General features: G+C 44.4%; 1 protein-coding gene across 1 annotated transcript in view; it reads right to left on the bottom strand.

Annotated features, from left to right (window-relative positions):
- Positions 1-10,050, bottom strand: part of LOC120842743 — a 30,199-nt gene extending 20,149 nt beyond the window's left edge. Inside the window, exon 1 of the mRNA XM_042294138.1 lies at positions 9,916-10,050. Within this exon, the coding sequence (XP_042150072.1) occupies positions 9,916-10,029 (114 nt within the window). The 5' untranslated portion in view covers positions 10,030-10,050. The remainder of the gene's footprint in view (positions 1-9,915) is intronic.
- Between the last annotated feature and the right edge of the window lie 14,970 nt (positions 10,051-25,020).

The following is a 25,020-nucleotide window of genomic DNA, read 5'->3' as shown; positions in this document are numbered from 1 at the left end:
TAACGATTATTAAAGCACAGTCGAACTACTTTGTAATTAGCCTCCGACGTGTTATTCATTTTAAAATTGATACATAATACTGATCACTTATTCTCAAGAGTATAGTGATTAGACTAAATACATGAGACATTCAAAGTTTATGCGTAAAATATGAAGATGAAGGTAACTCTTAGACGATATTTACACTAAAAAAATGTAAATCAGGGACACCAATTGGAAAAATCGAACTTGTTCGTCAAGAGGGGAATCAATACCGAAATTATGCAGACCTGCTTTTCTGACATATTCACTTGAGCCTCATATACTTCTCTAGTCGTTTGGTTATGAAACTGTTTTGGTACTTTCGTGACAGAAAAAAAAACTTGGGTGTAACCACAGTACCCCACATTCACGGCTAAAAGGAATAGAGCATGCTCCCGGAGTCTCACGCTCACATACCTCCCTGACTTCCAAATACACTCTTCTGCGTGATAACGGGATTTTGTAAAAAATGCTGCGGCGGCAGTCAGCAAACTTCAGTGCATGATTGATCTTACATTCGTCAGGATATTCTTGTGGCTTGCTGATCTTTGGACACAGTCGTCTAAGTTTGTCAGGTGCAGTAAGGAGGATTGGTACCTCCAACCTCGCGGCTTCTCGTTTTAGGATGCGGGACACGGTGAACGTAGGGCAATACGACAGGTCGGATTCATTTTTGGTGCCTATTTACGCTTTTATATGGTTTCAACATGCTCTTGACGACATTGGACATTACTGCTATCGGATATCCTGGAGCTTTAAGTCTTTGAACCTTGTTGTTGAAACTCTTTCCTGCCATGTGTTGGCAAGCCTCTTTTAGTGTTGAGCCCAAGGCACTAGCAAGAACTCCTCTTTCAACAAGTTTGGTGTGTTCTGACTCATATCGAAGTAGTCTTTTCTTCGATCGTGGGAAATACATCCACCACACTTTTTCTTCGTGGAATGGTATTCTTAGGTCAAGGAATTCCAGGGTCTGGTTTTTCGGTAATTCGTGTGCGAATTCGAGTCCCCCAGTGTGTTTGACGAAGATATCTTGAATGGCTTGAAACACGAAATAATAGAACACAGATGGATGGACACACACACTCACGACAGTTTTTTCAATTAGCAACCGACGTTTATGATGCCTCCTCTATAGGTCAGCGCTACTCTAGCCCAACCCTTGAAAAAGAGGAAGAAACCAGCGAAAACAAAGAGGATAACCCTGTTGGAATCAAAAAGAAACGAGATACTTAAATTAAAATGAAAAATAAAAAGCAGGTTTCATATCTCCCCTAGAAAAAAAGGAAAAAAAAAAAAAAACGCCACCGGAAAGAAAGAAAGAAAAAGCGCAGAACCAACTTGAGCTCACCGCCTCAACTCCTCTCTCAGAAACTCTACCTCTGCCTTGGTTAACCTAAGGGAGGGTGAGACATAGTTCAAATCATCTCCGGCTATCCTAAGTGACTCAATAATTTCACGTCCTAGTCTGTCCTTGTGCCTCCCAATGACTCGCGAAGCTTGGAAGTCTGGCTCACAATTTGAACAAATGCGGTTGTGCACCACGATCCGATGACAGTTCTCTAAACGCACAGGATATCTCGAGGAATTGTTCCTGGAGGTGAGTGTTGAGGCACCTACCGGTCTGTCCAACGTACCTATCCCCGCCCCGCAGGTAGAGGGAATACGGTACACAACCTTATCGTTGAAGGGGCTGAATGGGTTGGCAGGCACTGTTGTCGTTGACCTTATGGCATAGTTGTTTTAGGCGCGTCTTGCACGAGAAAATAACAAAAGTACCATACCGCGATGCGATGGTCTTCAAGCAGTGAGAAGTGCTATGGACATGAGGTATAGTAACTATGTGAGAAGTCCTCCTTCTCGGAGACCGAGAGCTCGCGGAACCTATGATTAGACAAATGAGGGTGGTCGAAAGAAGATATTTAGGGTACCCAGCCTCGAGGAGGCGTTCTTGCTGCATTTATAAGCTGAACTCAACAAGGTGGACGCAGGACTTAGCACGGGAGGAGAGAAAGAGTGACCAGACCATTCCATGCTTGACCATTTTAGAGTGCATACAACAGAAGGGGCTACAGGTTCTTTAGAACGTTGCTGGAAAGCCCAACATAAACCGGAAGGCAGAAGATGAACGCGAAGATCTAGGTACTGCAGACCTTCGTGCGTACGATCTTCTCTTGTAAATTTGAGACCTGCAGTATACCTAGAGTACAAATATCTAGGTCTGCAGTACCTAGATATTCGTCTACATCTTCTACCTTCCGGTTTATGTTGGGACCGTGAAACTGCTTGTAATCAGTTGGATAGAAAGCCTATAGTTCAAAGAGTGAACCCCTGCTTTCCCCAGACGTAACTGTTTGATTGTTGCCGGTAGAGTTTAATTTTGAAAAACGCGGTGAGGACCAAGATTGCAAATTCAATTACGTTGGGGAAAAAACCCTTTTACCCCAGTATTTTAGTTGCTATTTAAGCGACGCTTGAGGGTGCGTTTAAGACATTTTCATGCCAATCAAGGACAAGGAAAAAGACGCCGGAGTACGACTTTATACTCCGTTCACTCTTAAAGGGTTACTCCGTCGTTTTCTTCACAGTTCCCGATTTGCCCGCAAATCGGCTGAATTACCAGAACATTATCGCTGAAAGAATAAGCCAAATATTGGGCTAACGTAAAAATGTTTTTTCCCGAAGTTTTGGAATTAACAAATTTGGTTCTCACCACGTTTTTTTTTTTCTTTTAAAGTTACAAATTTTACTGCCAACTATTCAAAATATGACATCAGGGGAAGGCAGGGCTTCACTTTTTGGACTGTACACTTTGTTCCGAACTCTTTACAAGCATTTTCATGGTATCAACTGAATGATTTGGAAGCACCTTCTAGCACACGTGCACCAGTACAATACATATGCTCGGCATAGTCCATTTCTAGACTGCTCGTTTTGTACTGCAAGCCTATCTTCCGCTGACATCAAGCCACTGACAAGCGCGGGTATATTTGAATGTAGGTTTTGTCATCATTTTCACTTGCCGATTTGACAATACCTATTTTGATTTGCGCAGTACTAAATAACATACCGAAAAGGGTAAAGGCGGATGATCCCGAAAATATAGTTAGTTAGGGTAGCTCCAAAGTCGCACGGAGTCCCCGTTTAAGCATAGACTTCAACCAAAGCTACAAGCGCAAGCTAGCCCGTCTTTTAGAGAATACATGCATTCCTAACGCGCGTACTCGTTCTGCGGAAGAACGCTTCAAAGCAGAGACCTCGAGCTCTCGCGCTTGTGGCAATTACTGCAGTCTCAGCTAAAGGATCAACGGAGTATAAGTGATGTGCAAGCAGATCCAAACTAATCATTTAGAAAATAGTTCATTACTAACGTTCATAAAACATTTCACTTATCCCATTGGAACTCACAAGACAGTTAGCAAGTACTTACTATTTTTATCGGTCAGTACACAAATTGTTGCAGCCAACGTCCCTTAGAAATTAGTATTAGTAGGCTCTTAACCTTACCGACCGGTATCAATAATCCGCACTTACCTCCAGTGCATTATCAGAGTACTCATCCCATATGGTTTTCTTATTCATCATTCCGAAATATAGAATCTTCTTAAAAAATGCAGCCCCGCTCCTTAGAAGCCCCCATATAGCGCCACACGTATCTACAATTCGTTAAATTTAATGCAACTCGGAAATAGAAATATAACTGTACAATTTTCACTTTCGAAGGATTTACTGCGGCCCTAACTTTGTTCAAGGTTCATTGTATCATTTGATTGGTTATATACTTGCACTAATTACCCGGGCAAAATGACTTGTATTTGTCGAAAATTATCCTTGGAGGAGGGGAACAAGAGGGACAAAGGACAAACATAAATCTCCAAACACAGCTAGGTGACTGGTTCTTGACCGAAAAATTCTGCCTGATCCGGGTATCGAACCCGGGACCTCTCCATTTCCATTATTTTCGTCATTCTTCTCCAGCTCGCTTGCGCCTTTGAACTTAATTGCATTATTACTTGTATTTGTGTTCGTTACTCGCCCGGAAAAATAGCCTTGTAGCAAACTGTTGACTACTATTCTTTTCAGTCTCGTCAATAAACATTGTTTTTTTCAAACGTGTGTTACGCCCATACTTTATTTCACAATAACTTGGCAAAGTCCAAACGCTACAGCCCCTTTGAGCCGATCGGAAAGACGAAGTGATGCTATGTGACATGTAGCGGAGTGGACACGGACCCGTATGGCAGGATAAATGCACTTTACTTTGGAACCGAGAACTGCACTGCGAAGACCGTTCTTCATACGCACCAGAATCCGAATCCCTCGATTCACGTGAGCCCAGCACGGTCCTATATTTCGAGTCTTTCTCACCTTCTACGCTACTACATTCCTCCCTCCTCAGGCGAATGTGAAGACATCAGGTGCTTTGCATAGTCTGGCCGGGTACCGACGAACCGCAGTGGACTCGGACGCATCAGCTGTTTGTTGCAGAGTTGTGTTCGATGCATCTGCTTCTGCTCGCGGAGGTTCAACTGCGCAAAAGTTGTCCACCGGCGTTGGGGTGTACAATGCGGTCCAGTCTTCTTCGCATATTCGTTTTTTTATCTGATATGCGTGCACCCGGTGTCGCTTGTGACCTTCCGTCTGTACTTCAAACGTAACTCGTCCTTCTTGGCTGAAACTTTGCAGTTTGTATGGAGTTTCGTTCAGCTTCGGTTTTCCGAGGCGATGCCAAGTCTGAATGTCCAGAAAGGTGACTTGTGAACCCGTGTCCATTTGGAGTTTCACGCGCTTGCCTTCAATCTGACATTCCAGAAACTTGCCATCTCGATCGGAAACGGACTGAACCCTGGTGAGTTGTCCTTTCCAGACTGTCCTTTTCTGCACATCTTGGCAATCTGCCCTTTGGTTCCACAAGCACTGCAATCTTCAGACTTGAACCGGCACTTGTCTTCGACATGGTTTGTATTCCCGCAACGGAAACATTGTCTAGCAGACCTGTGCAGATCTCTCACCTGGCTGACTGCGATGTGTGATTCTACGACACTTTTCAATTGACGGGACTCTTCTTCCGGTCGAAGAAAGCTTTCCGACAATCTGAGTGCAATGTCGATCGATAACTCTTTCTCTTGGACGAGACGTGCCCTCAAGCGTTGATCTCGAAGTCCTATTGCGAAAGCAGTGAGCAACGAACATGCCCGAGCATCGACCTCGTTCTCATACTCGCAGTTGCAAATGACTGATCTTAGTCGTGCTAGGAATTCGGTTGGTGTCTCACGTTCATCCTGGTGTGCTGAAAACAACTTCGCTCGTTCAAATTCCTTGAAACGCTTCGGCGAAAAATGAGTGTCCAGTGTTTTTGTCATTTCCGCAAACGAAACTTCACTGACCTGCCTCGGCTGAACCAGAGAGTGCAGCAGCTTGAACGTCTCGGACCCCAGAGATGCAATCAGAAAGTTCCTTTTTGTGGCATCATCTATTTTTCCGGCGATGTCCAGAGATGCTTGGGACCTTATTTTGTATAAGTTCCAGTCCTCTTTTTTCCAGGTCGAATGGTTCTGGTCGCATGAACCGGAAGACGTTCGATGTTGCTCGCTGCGATGTCTCGCCCGATGCATTCATCATCTTGAGCCGTTCTCCAGGAATTCTCCAGGAATCCTCGTCGCCAATCTGTAGCGGAGTGAACACGCACCCGTATGGCAGGATAAATGCACTTTACTTTGGGCCCGAGAACTGCACTGCGAAGACCGTTCTTCATACGCGCCAGGATCCGAATCCCTCGATTCACGTGAGCCCAGCACGTTCCTATATCTCGAGTCTTTTTCGTCTTCTACGCTACTACATGACAACCATCCGCAGAAAGAGAGCACTTTGATGATATTTTGTCACGTCCATCTTTCCAACGTGCATACTGGTTCAATGGGACAGCCTTCGCCTTTGCCAAATAGTCGTGAAAAGGAGTAGAGTAGCTACTACGCTAACTACCCGAGACCATTCTACTTTGGACATGTATTCGACAAGAGTGTTATGCCAGCAATCACTGTGAACTCGGCTGAGAGCGTATTGAACTCGAATGCTGCATTAGCGTTCGACGTGAACTGGGATACACTCATATGCTTTCCGCCTAAAAAATATAGTGACAGTCAATGTCACATGATAGGGCTTTGTAAAGGGTATATGACATGTGTATATAAAATGTTCTGCTATATAATAATGCCAATATTCAGAATCATCACATACTATAAAACTAGGTACTCAGATGTGTTAATTTTTGTAATTAACAAGTTACACAAAGAATCGTTTCTTAGGGGTGTAATATTTGTTTCCAGAAGCTGGGCCTGTTCTATTCTCGTGAATGTCAGTGTGCTAAGATGTTATTGTTATGTGAGTAAATTTTCAATATCGTCTCCACAATCCTTCGAAGGCCCTTGGAGGGAATAGGTGAATAAATAACATTTTCACATCACTGGAGTTTGTTTTTGGGATACACCATATGTTCATTAGAGGTCGAAAGAGTGCAGCCCCCCTGCAATAAGTCTACCGGCACCGCCAGCCTCATTTGTCCCTTTTATTCATAGGGGGGGGGGGTCGAAGATTTGAGTGTCCTCGAGAGCGCCACTGCTTCATTGAACACCACTCTTCGAGGTGTTGACTTTGAAAGAGCAAAGGCTGTAGTGTGAATATGATGAGCTCTTGGTTAGAATATCAAATATGTTTATTTTCACCTGATTGTATGGTTATTCATTCTTATCAAACGGTTTCATGACAAGTTCATTTTGCAACAGTCTTGTACCAGGCGTTCAATCACAGTTCCTGTCATCCGTGTTGTAGGATGACGCTCCAGCTCCTGGCACGTGGGTGTTCAGTTTGGTCGAGTGTCATTGGCGACTGACCCCCTGGTCTTGCTGGCAACTACCTGCCGGCTTGTGATCCTACGTCATGCGCGGCCACTAACATTCGATGTGCTGAAGCTACGGGACTGGCTTGGATGTCCACGTTATAAAAAATATAGCTGTCCACAAAACACTGCACCATGTAATCCGCAAATGTTGCTGGTAGTCTTCTATGCCAGTGCCGCAAGCTAGGTCGGGCATGCGTTGCTTACGTGGCTTTTCCATGTTATCTACCGCTGAGTTTATGGATGGTGACAATATCTGTTTGCTAGCTAAGCCACTTCACTTCTATTCCGCAAAGGCGATTTCGTCTGCATGCCGCGACCACTGCAAATGGTGTAAGTCTCGCGTAGCAACCTGAACTCGGGTAATGCTTTGTGTATAGTTTTTGAAAACGACCAACCACTCTATTTCTTCTAGCCACTCAACTGCCTTCTCTCTTAAAGTTAGAAATCGTATACAAAGTGTCCCTCGTTAAGTAGACAGAGATAATCGGTGTCGCCAAATTATTATTGGCTTTGGAAGACATCCGACACCAAATCAGCTATCACTGCATTGTTGCTCACCTGCGTTGTCATGCTTAGTCTAGAAATATGTATCGTGGTTTGCTCTTGTCAAGAAAATGAGCACCTCGAGGGGATGGGGATCGGGAGCTTCGAGGTGGTGTCGACACCGGGGACCGAGGCCTCCGAAGATACTCCTAAATGCTTTGTGGTCGCTCCCGGAGACATGCTCGAGGGCCGTTCGGCACGAACCTTCGCAGGCCCATTAGTCGGTACGGACACCTCTGGTACGTGGTCGGCCTCACCGCAGTGGTAGTAGACCTGTCTTCGGTAGGCCGTTCGCCACACTTCCGTTTACCTTGGTGTACGTTGTTCAACAAAAACATACACTGGTTCTTTATGACGTCAGGAATGCTGCGGCATTAGGGTCTCCCGTCGAGTTTGCGTCGAGTACAAACGGGCAGCCTGTGGCGGTTGTATTGCCATTGCGAGGTGTCACCCTCGGTTCACTCGATGCCGCCTTACAGAAAGAAGTCTCCAGTTAAAATTACCATTGGACTTTTTCGCGAACAACTTCGGCAATTGAAATGGAAGCTGAGCGACTGGCGGCAGGAAGTATTTTTCTGAGCTCCTCCCAGACATCGTAATCGCTGATGTCATAATGCTTGGCAGACTGGCGTTGAAGTTACAGCTGAACGACTGCAGTGTGGAGAGTGGAGACGAAGGAGTGTCGTTGATGGTGCGCAGCTCAGGCCTGCAGGGCACATACGATGCTGTAAGCCTCGGTGATTAACCATTCGAATGCTGTCTGAGTGAACGGGACAAGGCCACCGAAATCTGTTGTCCCTCCCGCCCCGCATGAGGATTCTCAGCTTTTTCTCTTCTGTAGCCTGAGAATTCGCGCGGTCGCTGAGCAGCAACACATTAACCACAAATCTGGTGACACTGCTTAGGGCTCTGCGTCCTGGAGCGAAGTAGGTCTGCGGCTCACTTTCCTTGATGTTGGTTGAAAAGGGTGCGCTTCAGGTTCGGCCTTGAAACAGTCCACGATGTCAAGGAGGATTCGAGGTTCTCAAACCAGTGCATGGCATTTTTTTCCAGCTAGGAGTACACGTTCCACAGGCGCTGGTTGTCTTTCCACCCGTTGTGATGGGCGAAATGATCGTATTGTTCAATCCATGCAGACCTCAACGTCTTAGCCCTCGCCGTGGAAGGGCATCGGGTGCGAGGTGCGAAGGGCATGCAAAAGCGGTGGGAGCTGCCGTGGCCTGCTCCGACAAGTTGGCCATCGTTAGCTTAGTCCACTTCGGTTTTTCCTGCAGGAAACCAAATTCCGCTGCTTCTTTCTGGTTGCAGTGACTGGTTCGGGGTTTAGCTTCTTCGCGGTCTACTCATTGCGCTCACTTTTCTTCTGGGACTCGCTCGTCTTGCGAGTTTTCTGCCGGGCTCGGGATCGAACTTGGTTCACGACTCCTTAGTTTGTGCGAAGAAAAGGCACCAGGTAAAGTACCCAGCACCTCCACTGGAACCGACATAGGCAGCCGAGTCTGGCCTGGTACTTTCCAGATAAGCAAAAACTGATAAAGGTAGGGACTGGACAAAACATCCGGGACAATATAGCAAAACTTACTGGGGAGCGTTTATCTTGAACAGAAAGAAAGTGGATTCTTTAATGGCAAGCTTCCCAAATGAGCCCTCTCCTTCGGTGTCTTGAGGACTGCCATTGGCGGACCGAACAAAAACGGATGTGGGACCCCTTTTCTGGCATTGAACTGCCACGACTGTACTTCGTGAAAGCTCAAGTCTACGCCAGAGCTATTTAGAAAGCAGCACAAAATCATCAGGCACGCCACGGAAACTACCAGCTTGAAGCAGTTCTTCGGTGCGCTGTACAACCGAAGTGAGCTACCTGCCATTTGAACGAAGCGGTATAACGACTTAAATTTACGTAACTCAACTGTGTAATCAAACTTATCGCAGACGCCTCACTCCACACTTCGAAAATTTCGATGGTCAACGAGAGCGCAAAACCGCTCGTTAAAATTTATTCTAGCGATAGCGATATCAATCTGAGATTCAAGCAATGCAGGACCGATTCTGTCTCTTTTTTCTCAATGTCCCCGCCGATAGCCAGCGAAATGCGCAGCGTTCCTGCGTGTCTTCAGTTAATACCTACGCGAGAGATTACGCTGAACTTTGAAGTCGTTTTCGACTGGCTTCAGGTCACGTCTCACTCATCTGAAATCAAACTCATTGGGACCAACAACACCGAACAACGTATCCAATGAGGTGCGGCCCAGCTGGGGCAAGCACAGCCTGGGCGCTGCCCTCTAGCCGGTGAAGTCTTGTTTGTGTTTGCGTCACATTTGCATACTATGATGACGGCCAAAGGGAGGGTTCCGGTCCGCACACTTTTGTGCGCGGACCAGGACCTAGGTTTATCGCTGTAAGCCCCTCTAACTAGTTTTCCTAACCTATCTACGTCTTTCTTAAAAATACATTACCTCAAAAAGTAGGTCTGCTTTTCCCTTGTAGGCAGCGTCGCCTCCTCCAGCCGGGGAAGACATTTGAGTGGACAGAATTGTACAGACCACGACATATGCAAAGTCCCGCTGCATCTCCACTCAAGTTGTAATCTTGATCTTTCCTGGAATCTTACTCGCTCTTTTATTTCATAAAACTGTGACACGAGAGCGCTGTGCAAAAAACCGTCTTTGAATTGTGCCACGCAGCTGTTGATGTAAATGTGAGATAAAAGCCACATGAAAGCGCACAAGCGTCTGCGTACCATTTAAAGGGCATGCATAAACATTATGGTTCTCCAGAAGCAGGTTTGTGCTTAGAAATATCGATGCAGTAAATTGAGTGTTTAAAACATCTTGGATTCGCAAAACCGGTGGCGCGTCTTGAATGAGGTCTGGATAATAGATGTGTCACAGAATTTCATAAGCAGTGCTAGTGAACATGCCACCTAGGTATTATCTGGGTAAAAGAAATTACAAAATACAACCTTGAGCGAAAATTAAGCGCACTTCTTTGGGCATCTAGTAAGGTGACTATAAATATTGAGAAAATTGATTTTTGCGAATCGAATTTCTGCAGAGTTTTTAGTATAGTTCGCTTAGTTTCAAAGCATATCTTATTTAGCAGCATTCCTGAAAGGCAGATAATAGAATATAATATTTCTTTAATGCGTTACAATGATATATACAAAATAGTCGTAGACTGCAATAAAAACATGATTTTATGAAGTGTCTTATTTGTAAAATGGGACGATTTCGACTTCACAAAAAAAAAGCGCAAAAACTTTTTAGTTTGTTGTCCGTTTAAAAAAGGGCTCAGAATCTTTGCATGGATGTGAGGTTTGTAGCACTGCTTATTTTGTTACCTATGTTTTGTTGGTACAAGTTGTGCATTCTATTAAAATAAATTCAGCGTATTGTTGCTTAAACTAAAATTGCTGAACATATGCCACTTAGGTATTATCAGCTCTAAACAAATAGCAATATAAAAGCTTATATTTAAAAAAATAGCCTGCTTTCTTGTGAACCAAGAAAGTTTGCTAAATTTTTACGAAGCCAACATTGGCGAATTAAACTTTTGCGGAGTTTTCAGTCCACGTTGGCTCCAATTTGCCCTATCGCAACTAGGATTATATGTCAAGTGTGAAATGTGTCAGTGATTTTTTTATAAAGAACTAACAGGGGAAAGTATGGAGACAAACAATAGAAGGGCGGCGATAAAATGTCATAAGCCACAGAATTTTTTTTCTTTACGTGTTTTCAGACTTGTTTTCCGTCTGCGTTGCTCTACTTCCGTTACGCATTTTCAAAGCGATTTTGATCCTAAAAAGATTGTTCCTGAGCCTTTTTTTAACTAGCCGACCAAACTACATTTTCAAAATTTCCAGAATTTACTCCTGCTGGTATATTATTTATTATCTCAAAATTTAAACTAGTCAATAAGAAAACAGCAAATGAAGGCGGTGTCAAAACCAACATTGAAATTTTACCTAGCTTTAATGTACACCCTAAGAAAAAAAAGTAGTGCATTTGACTACATTGGGCTAGAAAAATGTTGCCACCAAGTGTAACGACCCGGTAAAAATGACGACCCCATTCGTAGTCAAAAATGTCTGTAGTCAAAAATGACTACCAACTAAAACAACTTTGCGGCCAGTTAGTGACGCTTGATTTCACCGGTAAGGCCTAGCGAACAACACGGCTTTTCGGCCCAGTGAGAGTATAGAGCGCATATGCCTATACTACGTCTCTCAAGCGCCACCATTTACACTAAACATCCGTCCCCAACACCGGTACCGTACCCATATCTTGTAAGGACGGCAGTGTGTGTGCCGGGATCGCCACGATTGTCTCTGAAGGCATCTCGCTAGATTTACTGTAGTTGAAACGCCGGCGGAGAACGCGAAAAAAAGAAATCGTTACACAAGGAATGGACATGGTGACTTTATTGAGCACAACGTATGCTTGCCATGTGCGGCGGCGAATCGCTGGGCACCTTCGTCGACACCAACAGAGACGTTCAGCTCGCAACCAACGCTACCGCTATTTTGTTTTTCTTCGACCACTTTTTTTTGTATGTTCGCCTGTACCGAAGTGGTTATGGCAGTAAGATCTAATCTCAATATTTAACGGGTGCCGCACATGGCTAATGGCACTAAACATCACCAAGTGAAAGTCAATGCGTGCGTACCGTCGTAATGCCGTTTGTCCTACTTACTACCTTAATAGCGCTCCGCTGGAGCCCGTGCACTGCTATAAATACCTTGGCGTCCACATTACATCTGATCCTTCATGGAATATTCATATTGAACATGTTATTAAAAATGCTAACCACATGCTAGGCTTTTTAAGAAGGAAGTTTAGTTCTGTGCCGTTAGATCGAAGCTGGAATACGAAGCCTCCGTTCGGGACCCCGGCATGGAATACCTCGTTCAATCATTGGAGGACGTCAAGAACAAATCCGCACGTTTCGTACTTTCCAACTACCACTGTACTTCTTGTGTAACCTCCATAAAACTATGGTTATCATTACCCACTCTTGCTTTACGTAGACAATATCCTCGTCTGTCCCTTTTTCACAAAATTTATCATAATCAGGCCATGCGTCACAATCTACTAACCCCTCCATATTATATTTCCCGTCGTTTAGACCATAAGAATAAAGTGGGCGTCTTTCTATGAAGACACTAGTGCATTTTTTATTCATTCATTCCGCGCACTTCTGTAGAATGGAACCACCTTCCTCATGATATTGCCACCATTGATGGCCTATGCATTTTTAAAGGTGCTTTATCTAACTTTTTATTTTTTTGATATATGACTCCGCTTATTTCGCCTGTTGTTATGACTCCGTATTTCCCACTCCCATCTGCAATGTCTTCGGACCTTGAGTATAAATAAATAAATAAATTCGTTCGCGCGTGTGCCTCCGCTTCGCAGCTCCTGGAAACCGAACGAGCATCTAGGTGGCTTGGTGGCACAATTATTACGATTGCTATCGAACTGACAGGTAGAGAGGCCAGTAGGCCAGCTGTTTGTAAATCAGAAGGCACATAACTGCTCAACGGTAAGTTTCTTAAATACATACACAACACGAACACCAACCAACATACCGAGCACTGGTAAGGGCAAATGCATGTTAGCAGTACAACAGCGCACAAACTACTCCAACACAACCAGCCTCATCACTCTCATTATAATGCTTACAATATCACCACCGTACTCACCCGATTCGTATACATGGTATTTAACATTACTAGAACACTCACTTGGAAAACTCACTTCCGACACCACGACCACTTGCGTCCACCGAGACCAAACTCAATACGATAACTGCGCCGCCCTTTGGCGACGAGTCGAAAAATAAAAGTTTGCTTTACATCACTACTGCGAAATTACACTGCCAGATGGCGCCACTGGCTCTTGGGCGACTCCACCTGAACTAATAATTTCCTTGACGTGAACCAATACGTGCAGCCGTGCTATTCACGCTGTTGCGGCTGCGGGAGAAATGGGGGCGTTGCGATCGCCTTTAGTAAGGTTCTTGGGGGGGGGGGGGGGGTTTAATAGAAAACAAAAGATTAAGTCAAAGATCGAAAGCGATTCTTAATCGCCTATTGGCCAGTTCTAAACCTGCCTTGTAGCAACTGAATTCACCCTAAATGTTTTATCTTATATCTGGATTACTGGAATTTGCGAGAAACACGAATACATATTCCAGCTGTTGAAAGATATGATTTTGAAATTGTTAGAAATTCAACTGGTATTATCAAAGCTCACAACGAAGTAGAACGCTTGTGCAATAAAAACACACAAAGACTGTAATTAGAGACGATTTTGTTTGTTCAAGAATGGTGGAGCTAGAACAGATTGATGCTCAGTTTAAAAAAAGGGCCAAGTGTATAATATTTTATTTAGATAAAAGGAATATTAAATATGACGACAAATAAATGTCGATAGTTTTTCATAATTAGCAAATAAATGCAGTCAAATATCTGATAGTAATAATCTACAACGAGTTACACTGGCAGCAATATATTGACAACCACTTAAAATGGGAACGGCACTCCAGGTGCTTTTGCCCAATTTTCTACAGACTTATTTGTCTGAAAATGAAAAGAGTACACATGAAAAATACAAAACAAAACTTACTCCTGTCAAAAAGGATTCGTGCCATGACATTGAGAATGACGTTTCACTAGAATCAACGTCACAACGGAGACCGTTTTTTTAAAGTCTGATTCACCAAATTCTCTTCATAAATTCTAGAACGCAGCGATTGGCTCCTCCATTGCTAGAAAAGTAGATGCTCCAGAGGGCTCAGGTTGTATGTTCTGCATAGACATTTCAGGTCCTCACAGGAAAAAGATATATGAAATGTTAATACAAAATTTGTTGTGTCGGATTTAAATCAGTTTCAATTATTTTTTCGGCACACTTTGACATTGAGTATAAACAGGTAGCAGTTGACATATTTATGTGATTGTTGAATATTAACTTTAACACTCATTTTGTTTTAAAATCTAACGTTTTGTTCAGAAATGTTCTACCTAAACTGGGCATGAGGGAAATAAATATATATTGCTTGATTTAAACATCATATTATTAAAATAGACAAAACTAAAGGCAGCTCAGTCATTTTTGAAAAGAAAAGAAGAAAAAGAACAAAGACAACGGACGAAGGGGACAAACACAAAACGTCTGTAATGACGGGTCTTGTGTTTGTCCCCTTCCTCCGTCGTCTTGCTTTTTTGTGTTTTTTTAATGTGTAACATGAAAGACATGATTTTGTCTCGACCGTTTACTTAGTTTTTTTTTACATCAGACATTGTCGCAATTTCAAAACTTAATTAGGACACAACATAACCAACTACTTGTCACACGAAAATGAAGAGACAGGAAAAAATACCCAACGTTTATGACGAACGTTTTTTGTCGGATAAAGGAAGTGATCGTCATGCAGTAGTCAAGTAGTTTTTCCGAATCAGAAATTGCTTATTTTCAATAGTCTTTACTTTTATAGTATAGCATAGAGTTTTACATTTGTGCTTCTTTCTCTTAAATAAATCAATCCGCCAGCGCCTTCCATTCCCAAATGCTTTAGAGCTTAATCGAATTGTACTGGTTTAAGATAGGAAAGTCGCGGTTCTAATCCAACTTTGAAAATATTTAGACTTCATGTCAAAATAACTTAAAAAAATGTGACCAGTTAAGGCCCACAACATAAGGTTATTCATTACCAAACTTAATCTCAAGTTCACGAATACAAGTATTTGGGTATTTTTTTCACGCCTAGTCTCAAATGGGATAAGCACATCAGTTCTATTTGTTCTCGTGCTCTGCAAAGGCTAGGATACGTCAAGAGAACTTTAAAATCTTCAACTAGCGAAGTTAAAATAACGGCGTACAAGACCTTGATTAGACCTATCTTAGAGTACGGTTGTGTGGTGTGGGATCCCTATCTAAAAGGTGATATAAAGCAGATTGACGCAATACAATCAAAGGCAGCTAGATTTATTTGTAATAGATATGACCGCAATTTTTCTCCTACATCTGCCATGACTGACATAGGACTTACGCCTCTTGATTCTAGACGCGCTGTAGAACGGCTCAAGCTCCTGCATAAAATAGTGAATAATAACTGTACACTTAATCGAGAAAAATATGTTAGTTTTGTTACTGAATCACGCACTAGAAGCTTCCATCCATTAAATCTTGTACCATACAGAGCCCACCTTAACTGTTTTAAATATTCTTTTTTTCCTAGAACGATAGAAAACTGGAATAACATAAATGGATCCATTCGTTGTCTCGATTTTGATAAGTTTGTGTTAGAAATACAGTAGGTGCTCTGGTATGGTGCCTGGAATCTGTACTTGAAGTGTATGTGATTGTTTTTGTAATCTTTTGATATTGCATTTTTCAAGGTTTTCTAAGTTTTGTTTGTAGGGTGTGTACATCTTTAATCGATTGTCTTTTTGAATGTATATGTATGTTTTCTCTCCACTCCTGCGATGACCTCATCGAGGTCACAGTATTTTGAAATAAATAAATAAATAAATGTATTAAATACTATATTTATTACCTCCTCGGTAGCCGTCATAACAGTTCTGTAAGCCGTGCACTTTCGGAAAGACTCGAAGTGGCACGCGTAGCCCATCATTCGCAGACAGCCGCTAACCTAGTTTCTGAAATCCCACAAAAGTTTCCACAGTTAACATTTCAGACGTTTCATAGTCCTGGCATAGAAACGCAGACCTTACTTCTAAAGTTCGAGAAAAAAAAAACATTTCTACCCTGGTAAAGCTTGAAAAGGTTGAAATGTTCGCAGACGCTGGTTGTTCACATGAGTAAGACGTCTGTCTCAATTCGTAGGTGCAACAAGGTGGCATTTGGTTTTCTTAAAAGTTCTCGAAAGAGGAGTCGTAATTTGTTGGATTGCACGTCTCCCGTGGACGAAGGAGTACAACGCGAGCTAACCGTCAAACTTGAAAAGCGCATTAAACGTATGCTCTAGTAAGGTGCGTAGAATCCAATTCGCACGTTTTTGAATTATCTGGAGGGCATTAAACTACGCATGACTGTAACGTTTTTAGTTCAAAAATGAATACACTGCTCGTTCTAGGCTGACAGGAACTTTCGTCCATAAGATGTCACTTAACAGGGGTAATACAATGAAGCTGCCAAGGACGTAATATAACCCGTCTTGAATATCGTGCGCCCGGAATGACGCATTTGACGCACGGCGGCGAGCAATCTGTCTATAGTCCAGGAGCAGCGGCGAGTTATTAGTTTCCTGGACAGGCAGAAAGTTAAACCGGCTGAAAATGTGAGAAGCTGGCGAGCACATTATGGTAAACAAGCGATGCCACGGACAAAAGTGTAGCAATTGTGACAACAGTTTTGCGAGGACGACAGTGGATGACAAATTAACCACACGGAGGCACTCGTTCAACTGCAATCATGCAGCCTAGTTTCTTTGTACGCCAAAAAACACAATTAGGGAGCTGGGACAACATTATTCTGCGATTGTCAGATTTTTTTTTCTTGTAGGGACGAATGTTTTGGCGAACCTCGAACGACCCTTGTAGTTTTCAACTTTTTTCGGATATAGAAGCATTTCATTTTCGGAAACGAGGAATAAAAAATTGTCTTTATGGCTTGTTACCTTATAAAAACTGCAAACTGGGTTCTGCCCCTATTGAATATAAGCCAAAGGGCCCATCAGCCTTGAAGGATTATGGGACCGCACAGGCCTTCAAAACCCTTCAAAAATACCCTTCAGGTATACCCCTCAGAAAAAACCCTCCAGCCCCACAGCCCTTCAACCCAAACCCCTTAGCCCATCAACCCTTTAGACGCCCAAATGACTGAACCATAGACAAAAATTCAGTTCAAAACGATATTGAAAATTTATTGCGGACATTGAGTTGTACATGGGCATTAAAACTCAAAAAGCGATAAAAACCAACGCTTGTTCAAACCCGGGCGCAAGCAGCTGTCGATGAAACAGATCATATCAAATAGGAACGACTAACTTCTTTAGCACAACGAAAAATATCTTTCAAAGTACTCACAATGCCGTTGGGTAAATTCCTGATGTACGGAAGTTCAGCTAACAAAACGGAGCAGGTGCACCTCACAGTCTCAGTAAGCACGTTTAGCGAAAACCACGAACTCGCAAGCAGATCCCGTCACCGTTGAGAAATTCCGAGCACAGTCACGGTTTGGTCCACGATGTCGTCGGGGCGGCGTCTTCCGCGTATTTTTCGCTCGCTGGATGCTTCTGAGGCCGGTCGGACGAAGAGGCGCAAGGATCAAGGCGGGACAGCGTCCGTCATCCACCGTCCCAGGATCCCAGGACCCACAGTGCTATGATCCCGGTGCGCAGGCACTGCCAGTAGGCCGACACCGGCTACCATCTCCTTGAATGCGCTGAACACGATGGTGCTCGAGCGGTGCTGAAGGCGGCCAACGCCGAACTGGGGTTCACCTGCGGAACCAAAGAAGAAACGGCACGGATTAAAACAGACCAAGGGGCGAGCCCTCAAAGCAGTGCTTACCTTTCTGGATGTAGGAAACCGGTTCGTTCCAGATCTCCATTGCGGTGAGAAACAAACCGCCCACGAGCGGAAAGAAAATGGCTTCTGACTTCTTCGGCTTCCTCACACCACTCTCTCCCGCCGACCATTGGAGAAGCGTGCTGTCCGGAACTGGCGGTATTGCACCCTCTCCCCATTGCCGGGCGGAGAGAAGCGCAGTGTGTGTGTGTAGGCATTGTAAAAGGGGGGGGGGGGGGATTTGTTTTTGCCTGTTCGTGTTTTTGGCGATGACGAAAAAGAGAGGACTTCCGACTCTGGTGGAAAGCAAAATGGTTTTGTTCATTTTTTTTTTCTTTTTGGGGACCGTCCCCCGCGGGAAAACCGGTTCCCGGCACGAGTCGCTGCCGCGTCGCCCTCGGAATCTCCCCAGCGTCCCTGAATTCGGGCAACGCGCTGCTCTCGGCTTGCCCTTTTTTATTATTATTAGTGCAAAAAGTAAAGCTTGTTCGCCTCAAAACGCCGCTCGGCCAACAACACTCGGCCCGCGCCTTGTCAATTCCCCACATAGGGCGATCGAACCCGTAGCCCCCTTGGCGACCGAACACCCGGCCAGTGACAAACAGGTCGAGGAGCCCAGTTGTGTTTGATAGAAGAGCAGTAATAAAAAACTGACCGTACACACATACGATCGACATTCTCCAGATAATTATTTGTTTTCCCTTTGTGAACAATACGTAGCTATTTTCTAATTCTGCGACATGTATTTTCTCCACCTAGGCCGTGTCCCCACAGACATTTCAAGAAACTTGAAATTTTTCCCGGCCCCATTAGAAAAGTCCTTGACAGGCTTTCAGACATTTCAAGGCATTGTAAAGGGGACTTCAGACATTTCAGGAGAGCCTCTGACGGGGACAACGAACCCACCAGGAAATATCAGTGCACCTCTCAAACATCACAAGAATTCCTGAAGTCCCTTTCACACCTTTTAAAGAATTCCTGAAGTCCCCTCAGAGCGATTTTCAATAGGGGCCAAAAATAGAACAATACTTAACTTGATGCGCAGCTCTCCGAAGCACAATATGTATAACGAAAATAAAGTTTTAGTGCAGACAAGCTGGTGGATGTTTACCATGGTAATATTTACCTGAGACTAGGAAAGAAAAAATGACATTTCAGGTGGTAGAAAATACCCCCCCAAAAAAAGAACAGACAATTTCTCTAGGTGCCTGTTCGTTCCCTGTTGTGCCTCCCTTTTTAATGAGACTGGGGTAGAAGAGACCCAGGCAGCACCGAGTTCTGGGCCAAAACTTGGCTTGCGACTGGGAGTTTAGGGCATTAAAAAGCCCGAAGAAGCCAAAGTAGAGCCAAACCTGACCTCCCTTGGCAACAGTCTGGGTATTTTGGCCCTAATTCGCCAAACAAGTGCCAAATTTAGGCTTCACTGCCTGGCAGTTCGGTTGGTTGTCATCTGGCATTTTTGGGCCTAAATCGCCTAACAAATGCAAGATTTAGGCTTACTGCCCGGTAGTTCGGCACATCTTTGGAATTTTTGGGCCAAAACCGCCAAACTAATGCCAAAGTTAGGCTTCACTTTTTGATAGTTTCGGCTGTCATCTAGCATATTCGGGCCAAAAGCGCCACAGATGTGCCAGAGTTAGGCTTGCTACATTGTAGTTCGATTGACATCTGGCATCTTTGGGCCCAAGTCGCCAAACGAGTGCCCAAGTTAGGCTTCGCTTCCCGATAGTTCGGCTGTCATCTGGCAGCTACGGGCCAAAGTTGCCAAACAAGTGCTAGAACTAGGCTTACTGCCTTGGAGTTCGGCTGATGAGGTATTTGATGTACGCGGGTGGTCTTCATCATCAAGTTTTATTCGGCCTGCCACTTTATATTATTTTGGGTGTCTCTTGATTTCAGCAGTCCAAAGGTTGGCTGAATGTTTTGACGCGGCTGGATCAGGCTTTGCTAACGCCAATTGTGCCGGATGTTGTACTCGCGCGTAGGTATACACGCCGATATCGGGACGCGCTGTGAGACTGGTTCGTCATTAAGGCGCGTTCACACCGGCGATGCGATCAGGTCGCGCGATAACTTTCATTTCAAAAGCGACATCGCAGGCAAAAAACGACGGGATTTGAGCAGTCGCTTGCTGACCCCACCTTTTGAGATGCGCTCTAGTCGCGGAGTGGCCGAGCCAATCAACGGCGTTCTGAGCGAGAGTTTTTGAGAAGCGACTCGCCAACGAAGGCGTTGGACTCGCTGATCGCGCACGCCAGATCGATCATATAATTACTTTTTTTTTTTTTTTGCGATGCGATTTAGTCGGATCGCGTGACTGCTTACATCCCCGGTGTGAATCCGCCTTTACAGAAAGTGCTGCCATTGAGCTAGCACTGCGCGAGACTGATGTGCGTACGTATCCACAAGAGGTATCATTATTAGGCGGCGCATTGCAAAAGCGAGCGTGGCTCTGTGCGTGTCTTGCATTGTGATTGAGCACTGTCAAATCCTAGCGATAACAAAGAGCGGAAACGACCGGGGCTCCGTTTCGCGGCTTCCGCATCACACTCGGGGAATTAAAATGAAATCCCGGAACTTGTACTATTTTAGCGTGTTGGTACTTTTTAAACATTTACAAAGTGGATACACAAAAGGGACGATACAGACAGGACAATCTTCCAACTTCAACAACATTTACTTTCGGCTTCTAGCTCAAAGCCCGCCCGCTCCGTTCAAGTACGGGAAAGAAAAATATTGGGGGAAGGAGAGGAAGCGGAGGAAGTGTACGCGATCCCCCTGTCCTCCGGGGCCAGGAAAATCGGGCAAACGGGGCGGTGCATCAACAACCTACTCCGGGAACATCGAATGGACGCCGAAAGGGGTGCTTCGGATTCGAAGCACCCGATCGTCATTCACGGGAGAAAATGTCGTCCCCACTGCGCTCCTAATTTCGCCGGCACAACAGCCATGGAAGGCCACTGCGAGCGAGTCGGGAGAAAAATAATTGAGGTCTATCGGATGGCGACAAGCCCGCAGAACATAAGCACCCCTTTCATTTCGCTCTCAAGAAAGGAGATTATCTTTCTGAGGCCCACAATGGAAGCCGAACGATGACAGACTAGGCAAGGCGACAAGGTCACCGGCAGAACCGGCCTCGCCTTTTGCAAATCCTCCCCACCTGCTTTTGTGTCTTCGTGTGGGTGTCAGTGAGCGCGACAGCCGCTTTAAGCAAATCAGAAGGGTGGAGCGAAACGCGTGACCCGGCGTGACCTCTCTACGTAGGACGCGTAGGACCAAAGCGTTTGGACGAAACTTTGTCACGTGACTTTCTCTGTCATGCTGATGGGATCTCGTGCTGTTGTTTTCGCCGTTTGCCTAGTTATAGAAATAGGCGGGCCACGTAGGTCCGGTTTTCGAACTGCGCTCTTCAATGCTCTGTTGCTTTCGTGCGTTGCAGACGCGGCCGTGTTTTTTCGTCATAAACGGTCGGAATACATCCATGCCAAGTTTTCGGTAACAGCCATTTTTTTCACCGGAGTTCGTGGAATTCTTGTGATGTGTTTGTTGGACACGCTTTGAGAAAAACTGCTCTTCGCCGACGACGAGACGTCAGTTGAATGTGCGCAACCTTCTTTCTCGAATGTGCTTGTGGTGTGCCTGAGTTGGATTATGCATCTATCAAGGATTAAATGATAGCGCTCTTTTATTAGTAAGTGCACTGCAAGCATCATTCTGATAGTCGTCCTGCTTTCCTCTCAATCTCCGCGGTTGTTTGTGTGATGAGTTTTGCTTGGTACGAGGACAGTGTTACTTCTAATTTATAATTTGCTTTTGGTATTACAAAGAAGTGTGACCTTTGTAAATATGTCGAGAATACAGTGTGTGTAATGATAGTGGTTTAATAAACTTCTTCGAGCGATCGATAAAAATTTGTTTGTCCGTATATGTGATTGGATATGCAACAAATGATATGCAACGTACACATACTTGCACGACGTTCGGCCAGTACGGAGCAGACGCATCATAGAGTAGTCGCACAATATTGCGCGAGCGCTAGGCCGGGGCAAAACAGCTGTACGGCAATACCTGCTGGATATCAAACGGCGGTGCAAAACTGGACATTTGAGCGATATTGGAACTGACTTTCGGTCGGCACTGGCACGATACTGCAAAGCATTGTCGTGCGGCTTGGGAACGGAGGTGATGACATCGTACCATCGTGTTTTCAACGCTTATTTAATTTAATTCTCTTCTGGAACGCGTGAAAGAGCACTCCTGTGACACACCAGAGATATTCAAAACTTGGGCATTCATCTCGGCTTTCTTTGCCGCTTTTGGCACTTATTTGGCACTTTAGTGGGTAGCCAGAGAAGACCCAAACTTCGGCATGCCCCGAATCGCCGAATTAAGATTTACTGCGGTAGTTATGGCTCAAGTCTGGCACTTAATTTGGCAGAGCTGTGGCGCACCAGAGAAAAGCTAAACTCGGCGTGGCCGAAATACCGAAATTAGGCGTTGCTTTGGTAGTTAAGGCTCAAGTTATGGCACACTTCGGCACTCCTGTGGCGTACCAGAGAAACGCCAAACTTTGGCGTGTCCGAAATACCCAAATTAGGCGTTACTCTGGCAGTTATGGCTGAATTATGGCACCAACTTTGGTGCTCCTCTGGCGGACCAGAGGAACGCCAAACCTTGACGTGCCCCGAATTCTCAGATTAGGATTTACTATGGCAGTTATGGCTCAAGTATGGGACCAGCTTTGGCGCTCCTCTGGCGGACCAGAGCAACGCCAAACTTTGGCATGTCCGAAACACCCAAATCGGGCGTTGCTCTGGCAGTTATGGCTCAAATATGGCACTACTTTGGCACTCCTGTGGCGTACCAGAGAAAAGCCAAACTTTGGCAAGTCCAAAATACCCAAATTAGGCGTTGCTCTTGCAGTTATGACTCTAGTATGGCACTACTTCGGCACTCCTGTGGCGGACCAGAGAAAAGCAAAACTTTGGCACGTCCCAAATACCGAAATTAGCCGTTGCTCTGGCAGTTATGGCTGAAGTATGTCACCAACTTTGGCGCTCCTCTGGCGGATCCGAGAAACGCCAAACCTTGGCATGTCCAGAATTCCCAGATTAGGATTTACTACGGCAGTTATGGCTCAACTATGGCACCAACTTCGGCACTCTTCTGGCGTACTAAAGAAGAGCCAAACTTTGGCATGCCCTAGGATCGCCCAACTAAGTTTATAGTTATGGCACCGTAATTTGGCACTGATGAGTGCCATGGTGCAAAAACCTAACTGCGCAAAAGTTGGGCCCTTAAGTTTGCCAGACCTTTGCCCGAATTGGGCATTCCTCTGGCGTGCTACCTGGGGAAGCATCAAAACGCAGAAGGAACAGAAAATAGACAGAACAATGTCTCAAAACGCCGCCCTGTCTGCTTAGAGACTCTATCCTGTCTTTTTTTGTTCCTTGTACGTTTTGATGACTCTCTTCTACTCCAGTCTCAGTTTAATTCATCATGGCTGTGTTTACGCTTTCGACTATAGTCCCAACAGTGCCTTACGTTTATAGTCACCAACGGCATAAAAAAGAACGGCCTGCGTTTTTTTAAGCAATCCTTGAATGTATACATCATACGTATACAGTAAACGTATACAGCATAGTAACGTATACAGCATACAGTAAACAAAAATGACATGTGGAAACAGAGCGTTTACACTCTAAAAAATGCTGAAAATTCGAAGTCACTAGCTTTTAAGAAACGTATCTATATGTTTGTTTCTCCGGCGAGTGAACCTAAAATTATAATATGCACTAAGGTTGAAAGCTGGGCTAGTTGGTGATCGTTGTACATAATGGAATAAAACAGCGCGAAGATAGAAATAGGAAGAGTCTGGTGTGTCTCTTCCTATTTCTATCTTCGCGCTGTTTTAACCATTATAATATGCGGCCGTTTTCCAACCAACGTCCTAGTTTAGCTTTCATCTTGTCCAATCCCCGTTTTCTTCTGGAGTACACTGTAAAAAAAATGTCTGTAAGTCTACTTTCCCGCAAAACGCTCGGAGAGCCAATCAGCGTAACTTACGGAGGCAGCTCAGCGAATGACGATGTGGAAACCAATGTTTAGACCAAAAAACGCAGTCTGGGTTGTGACATTAAGCAATGGAAAACGTCACACTTTCATTGCTTAATGTCACAACTCAGACTGCGTTTTTTTGTCTAAACATATGTTTCGGCATCGTCATTCGCTGAGCTGCCTCCGTAAGTTGCGATGATTGGCTCTCCAAGTGGTGTGCTTGAAAATAGACGCACATACTTTTTTTTATAGTGTATGCTTATCTTGACGCAAAAAACGTTTATCGTAATTTAGCTGCGCGGTTTAGAATGCAGCAGTTGGGCACGCCCTAAAACGGGCGGGATGTGCGATTGGGTAATGGGTCCCTTGCCGTGTAGCGATTTAAAGTATTACTAGAAAAGGGCCGGTTGGGTTCTACTCTTTATGTTTTAAATTTTTTTCTTCCAAATATTGTAAGCTTTCACGAGTCAATTCGGTAACAACGAAAACAAACGGCGGTCGATTCTGAACAATTTATTGAGCAAAAATTGGGCTCGGCTGGTAGACTGGATTTCTGAGAAAAACCATGCACCTTACGCATTGTCAGGGTTGTATGCAGTGGTGGACAAAATACTCGATAAGAGTATTTAAGTTAAGTTACTAAATACCTGCTTCATAAAATATTTAAAATACTACTCAAGTTACTCTTACTGTAAAGTATCTTGAGTAGAGTACAAATACTTACAAATGTAATTCAATTACTTTTGAAGATAGATCCGTATTGTGTAATTTGTATCGACGTCAGTGACAACGACTATTAGCCAGCTGCGCAAATTTGGATTACCAGAATGGTTTATTAGCACGCAACAGCTCAAAACGGAGAAAAAAGTTAAATAACAACTTTGCCAACAATAAAAAAGAACTTTGGTGATTTGGGAAGAGCAATGAGTAGAAGGAAAAAAAGCCGTCGTTCTTGGTGTATTTGTGGAGT

Source organism: Ixodes scapularis, unplaced genomic scaffold (genome assembly GCF_016920785.2).
Source record: "Ixodes scapularis isolate PalLabHiFi unplaced genomic scaffold, ASM1692078v2 PGA_scaffold5__190_contigs__length_132052651, whole genome shotgun sequence".
NCBI lineage: Eukaryota > Metazoa > Arthropoda > Arachnida > Ixodida > Ixodidae > Ixodes > Ixodes scapularis.
This window is presented reverse-complemented; position numbering and strand designations above follow the sequence as displayed.